The sequence below is a fragment of the Trichechus manatus genome, unplaced genomic scaffold (genome assembly GCF_000243295.1).
Source record: "Trichechus manatus latirostris isolate Lorelei unplaced genomic scaffold, TriManLat1.0 scaffold00016, whole genome shotgun sequence".
NCBI classification, from domain to species: Eukaryota; Metazoa; Chordata; class Mammalia; order Sirenia; family Trichechidae; genus Trichechus; species Trichechus manatus.
In genome coordinates this window covers 7,763,868-7,770,046 of record NW_004443952.1, presented here as the reverse complement: position 1 = coordinate 7,770,046, position 6,179 = coordinate 7,763,868, and the positions used below count along the sequence as shown (strand labels likewise).

Here is a 6,179-nt window from a genome sequence, read left to right as displayed (position 1 = left end):
GCCGGGGCCGCCTCCTCCCGCACGGACCCATGAACCAGCCGGGCGGCGCGGCGGCTCCGCAGGTACGACCGGGGGCCGGGGGCATGCACCGCGCGGGGGACCCCGGGGGGCCGGGGCCCGGAGCGCTGCGCCACTTCATTGCAAGATTTGCAAAATGCAAAGTGCCTGGGCACATTTGCGGGCTTTTTGTGGAAGCAAACTGGAGGGTCGGGGTCCGAGGAGCCCCTGTGGGCACCGCGGGGTGTGAGGAGGGTGGAGGTGGCGATAGGGTCTTTTCGGGCCCCCACCCAGCGCCCCCTCCAGCCCCAGGCTCGGACCGGAGCCCAGAAAACAAAGCGGCGAGAGAACAGAGCAGCCATTTCAGTTTGGACAATTCACATTTTGCTAAAATGCAACCTCTTCCAGCTCTTCCCCCCTCCCCCCCAAATATGCAATTTCCCCCTGACCGTCTCTGCGCTTGGGGTCCCTGGTGACCCCATGGAGGTCCTTCCCTCCAGGCCCCCCATCTTTGCAACAATCTTTTTTTTTTTAGGCCATATTTCCCTTTCTCAATTTTTTTTCTAATTTTTCTTCAAACGGTAGTTTTTTCCCATTAAAACGACGCCACCTAGAGGATACTATTTTGTAAATAAAAAAAGAAATTAAAATTGAAAAGAGAAATATTTTTTATTTCTTATTTTTTCAAAAGTTTGCACTATAAGATAGGGGAGGGAAAAGGGATTCTTTTTTTTTTTTTTCTTTTTTGGCATGAAAATTTCCACTTTGAGCTTTCTAGAAGCACGGAGACAATTTTTATTTCTGAAGCCAAATCCACATAATATGTAAATGAAAATTAAGCTGGAATTTGAATGAATTCAGCTTTTGGAGGGGAGAAAGCAAAAAGACTCCTAAAGCAAAATCAGTCTGGCTACCCAGCTCATTTTAGTTTGAGAAAAAAACTAATTAGAATGAGAAAAGGAGGGAATTTGTTGAGTTTAGGGAAAACTGGGAGAATTGGCTTTATGGAGCAATTAGAAATTGTACTTCATTGTAATTTGGAACTTGTTTAGTTCAGCGGGCAAGAAAGACTAATTTCATCATTTGGGAATATTTAAAGTTTTTCTGTTTCTAAGAAGGAAGGATTTAAAAGAGAAAATAGACTCTAAAATGTTGGCTTTGGACACACCCAAAAATTGTAGGTTTTTTTTTTTTTTAATTTTGCATTTACATTTTAGTGCATGTTTAAAACCCTAAGGTTCTAAAAGAAAATTAGAAATTGGAAAAGTTGGAGTGAAATCCTGTCTTTTTTTTTTTTCTGCATTTGTTGGGTTTTGTGGGGTTTTTTTTTTGTTTTGTTTTGTTTTGATGGAATAATTAAGACTGTTTTCTGATTTTGTTTCCTGAAAGATCTAGGCATTTTTTTTTTTGTTGTTGTTGTTTTATACAGAAAATGTCAGGAGTCTTTTTTGAACAATATTCAGTGGAAAATGTAAATTTATTATATTATACAAATCGCATAGCCCAGAGATTTGTAGGCGAGACCGCCATTAAAATAAGATATGCATAATTAACATTATTATGAAAAAACTAACAGTGGCTTCACAGAAGCTCATTTATTATGACATACAGCTGAATCTGTTGAAGACAAGGGTTGAGCAGTCCTTGGTAGAAGAAAATTTTCCCTTTTCTGTGCTTTCTCACTCTTACAATTTGAAAAATTTACTATTTTTAAAAAATCTGAATTGTTTTCAGGCCTCTTTGATTGTGATGTGGGTTTAATAACACTTGGTATTTTTCAAAAATTTGATTACTTTCATAGGAAAAAATTCTATTACTCTTGATGATTTTTTGGGGTCTGTGACCAAAAAAAAAAAAAAAAGCACAAATTTTACTGACTGAACCAGAAAGAAAGATACAAGACAGAAAGGCAAAGGGGAGATGACAATTCTGATTCTTATCCATCTTCCCTAGTGGAACACTTACTTTGCTGAAGAAATGGGGTAAAATATCAACTCAGCTGCCTCTAGCAGGAAATTTTAAATTTTCTAAAGGGGGGAAAAAAATACAGAAGCTCAACCCAAAGGTGCTTGTCTGCAAATAGTATTTCATTTGGAGTTTTTTTTTCTTTTTGACCTTAAAATGAAGCAATTGAAGGTGAAACCAAAAAAAAAAAAAAAAAATTTTTTTTTTTTTTTTTGTGAAAAATATTGACTGGATTGAAATTTGAAAGATAAAAATTGGTACCCACCCAAAGTTGAAGGATTATTTGTAATAAATTAGTATCTGATCTGATTGAGGTTGCTGGGGATTTTGAGCCAAAAATAAAAAAGTTCTGATTTTTCTGCCCAAGAGGTAGAGGAATACTGTTAGGGTTTGCGGGGTGGGATCTTGGGTAGGGAGCTGATGGTGGGTCACACAGTCTAGGTCTGGAAACCCTACTACCCTTTTCACCAGGTATCATCTGGTCTTGGAAGATCTGGTGGCCCCAGTCCATGGATTCCCAACCCTGTTTTGTGGAAATTAGGATTTCTAAGGGAGTAAGAATTCTGTGAAATATACTTGACGGTGGCAGAGGTTTGACATTTCCCATCATCACTATTGCATTTGGGAGATTTTATTTTTTTAGTTACGAAATCCTTCAGGGCTGACTGGCCACATTCTGACATATTTGGAATGAGCTTTTTTTTTTTTTTAAGTAGCATAATTAAAATTTTTTTCTGTTGGATTATTTAGGCCGATGCCTAGGATGGTCAAAGAATTTTTAATTTTCAAGGGGTTGTAGGGCCTCTGGAGACAGTAGGCCTGAGTTTAGCAGACTGAAGAAGGAGGGCTATGCCCTGGGCTGGGGAGGGTTGGGTGGGGGTAGGGGCATCTGAGAAAAAGTAAGGGTTGTAGATAACAGGTTATTTCTGGTGCAAGGAATAAAAATACGACAGTACAACCCTTTGTGTTTTCTGGAGCCCCTGACACACAACTCACATTTCCTTCATTCTGCTGAAATTTTGTTGTGTTGACTGTGGCTTAAAGCGACTCCCTGGTCAGAAACTGAAAATCATTTCTGTTTTGTAGACCTGTTTTTTTTTTTTTTTTTTAAATTGGTTATTCTGATCATGTTTGTTGTAAAGGAAATAGAGGTGCATGATGGTACTGTTGGGGGCGGGGTCAGTTTTCTTTTGTTTCTATTGGCGTCTCTCAAGATTGAGAGCTGACCTGGGCCTTGCCTCTCACACCTCCTGTTTGAGAAGGCAGTGTGACCAGAAATGGATATATGGGCTAATTTTTATTAGCCTGTGTCTGTTCACCACACTGTCTCACATTATTGGGTAAAAATTTTGGCAAATTGGACTTGAGGGGTGGTAATTTGATGATGGGCTGAGTTACTTTGGTGAAAGATCATTTATGCTGAGTTTTACAGTGGAGACGCTTATTACTTAATGTTTTGCTTTTCTGCCTAAGGACCTTTTTTTTTTTTTTTCTAATAAGGTTTGAAATTTCAAGGGCCTGCTTTATAGCTTGACTCCGGACCAAGCTAGGAAAAAGGGTTTGTTTATACTTTCAGCCCTGCGCAGAGGTGAACTTGAACAAGGGCTCTTGCTTTTGCAGAAGGAAAACAACAAAGATGGCTGGTCAGTGTAAGGCTGACCTCTCTCTGGTCCTAGGAAATAAACAGCCAGTGGTTTGTTTCATTTGAGAAGCAGAGTTTTAAACTCCTGCTGTGTCAGCCACAATTTTTTCCCACCTTTGACTTGACTCTTGGCATACTGCTTCCTGTTACCTCAGAACCCTCATGTCTTCTCCTTAGTGGGATGATAAGAACTTCCTTGCCATGTTTCACTGGAGGTATAAGCTGATTTTTCATGGTCATGATGAAATTCTGAAATTTTTCCATGTTCTCATATTATTTTGTGTCTGTTGTATCTCCTCTCTTTATGAGTACGCAGGAGCCCTAGATCACCCAGTGGCTTGCTGCGTGACCTTGGATGAATCACTTTTTCCTTCTGAGCCTCAGTTTTTGCATTTGTAAAATGAGACCTCTGTATCAGATCAAGGATAATAATAAATAAGTTTCATCTCTAATTCTAATGCCGAGTGATTGGGTCTAGCTGCCTGGGTCACTGTGTTAAGAAGATTCTGAGGCCATATCTAGACTCCTATGTTCTGGAGAGAAGGGCACAGTGATCAAATAACAGTGTCAATCATGGAATGGAGAGTGTCACTCTTATTGACCATACCTGGACTAGACTGGGGATTACGGCCCGTTATTGGATTGTGAAATCATTTTAGTGGCTACAGTTGGCATTAAAGAAAGAAAAAAGGATAGAATAGAAGGGAACGAAAAAAATACCAGAGGCATAGTAACAGGGTACAGGGTAGTTATTAGCTCATGAATTTTTATTTTATTTATCTGTGTATATATGTGTGTGATGTGAAATGTTACTGCCTACCGTGGGTCCTGGTCAAAAGAGTTTGAAAGATGCTGATCATAGTTAATTCACCATGATGGGCTGCAAGTACACTGTGATTTACTTCTTATACTTTATTTTTCTTCTATCATCCCTGTTGATTTTTACATGAGCCCCATAGGCTAGGTGTCCTGTGCCACATACTTTGTCCCCTGGTCGAGCCGGCCTCAATTGCTACCTGCGAAGAAGTGTCAGCTTCGTGGGAAATCAGACCCACACCCAGCTTGTTGGCCTTGGTTGAGATTGGAAGGCCAAGAGCTAGTTTGAAGGGAGCGTCTTTGCTAGAATCTCTTGCTGGAAAGATTTTAAAAGTAGTGTGGGAACCCTGTCTTGGTGGTAGGGACAGTTGTCAGAGTTACTTTTATTGCCCACTTTTACTTCAAATTGCCAGAACATTTTTTCTTTAGTTAGAGAGTCCATGTTTATGCTGTATGTAAGTTTTAATCAGATTCTGTGTGAGTGTTTGCATTTTTGTGTGTCTGTAACTAAGAACTCCAGAATTGCTGTCTTGGTCTCCTCATCTCTTAAATGTGCCAGACCAGCGCTGTCCAGTAGAAATAAGATGTGAGCCATGAATGCAAGCCCCATATATAATTTTTAATTTTCTAGTTGTACATTAAAGAAAGTGAAAAGAAATAGGTGAAATTAATTTTAATTATTTTATTTAGCCTAGTATATCCACAATACTATAATTTCACGATGTAATCAATATAAAAATTATTGATATGATATTTTATATCTTTTGCCAGTATTAAGTCCTTGAAATCCAGTGTGTATTTTACATCTGCAGCACATCTAAATTTGGACTAGCTACATTTCAAGTGCACAGTAGCCACATGTGGCTAGTGGCTCTTGTACTGGACAGCACAGGGTCAGACCAATGTTGCATCCAGTCGGTGTTACTGGTTAGCCTCCAAAGGTTAGTGACGTCTCTCAAACCTCTTGGTTGTCTTGCTGGAACTTCCTTCCTGAGTGCCATATGCTCTGAAGCATCTTAGCCTATAGTAGTGATGAGTTCCATTCATTTAGCCCTTCCTGGCTAAAGTGGTCCATGCTTCCCTTTTATTTGTCCCAAAGCAGTCTTCTGCTAGGATCAGGCCAGAACTATATGATTAAAAATGACAAATGGTGGCTGAAACTCCAGGGCAATATGTCCCAGCATGTGCCAATGAACTTAAGAACTACAAGTGAGGGAGGCAGTCACTGGAGGCTGTTTTAGATAAAATGTTGCCTGAATGAAGAATGAAGATATAAAAAGATAGCAGGTGGCTAGGACTAGGGATTGGGCCTAAGGGAAGGTGAGATTAGGGGGCAAAGATGGTCTGTCAGTGTAATCCATTTCTGAACTGAACATGGAACCACCAGGAATTCCCCCCGGATAGGCCTTAGGTCAGACATGTAGAAGTTTTCTGACATCCACCCAATTGCTGAAATGAAAAGCTGGTGTTGAGGTCAGCCAGACCAGAGTTCGAAACCCAACCTCATCGCGTGGTTTGTTTCCTGTTACTTTGGGAAAGTCACTTCTTGGTTTGGAACCACAGTTCCTGCGTCTGGAAAGAGGAGGTAATAATCCTGACCTGAAGGGTTATTTTGAGATGAAGTGGAGCAGCACATGTGAAAACCCAGCCAGCCCGTGGTCCTTCTTAGAAGGTAGTCAACACGTGTTTGTTGACTCTTGACCCAGTGGCCAAGGGGTTTACATTCTGGGGAGACTGAGTCCCACTGACAACAGTTTTG

General features: G+C 40.4%; 1 protein-coding gene across 2 annotated transcripts in view; it reads left to right on the top strand.

Annotated features, from left to right (window-relative positions):
• The first annotated feature begins 6 nt into the window (after positions 1-6).
• Positions 7-6,179, top strand: part of ZNF618 (zinc finger protein 618) — a 183,049-nt gene continuing 176,876 nt past the window's right edge. For both annotated transcript variants that reach the window (XM_004372135.1, XM_012554385.1), the window contains exon 1: positions 7-62. In XM_004372135.1, coding sequence (XP_004372192.1) covers positions 30-62 — 33 coding nt within the window. In that variant the 5' untranslated portion in view covers positions 7-29. The remainder of the gene's footprint in view (positions 63-6,179) is intronic.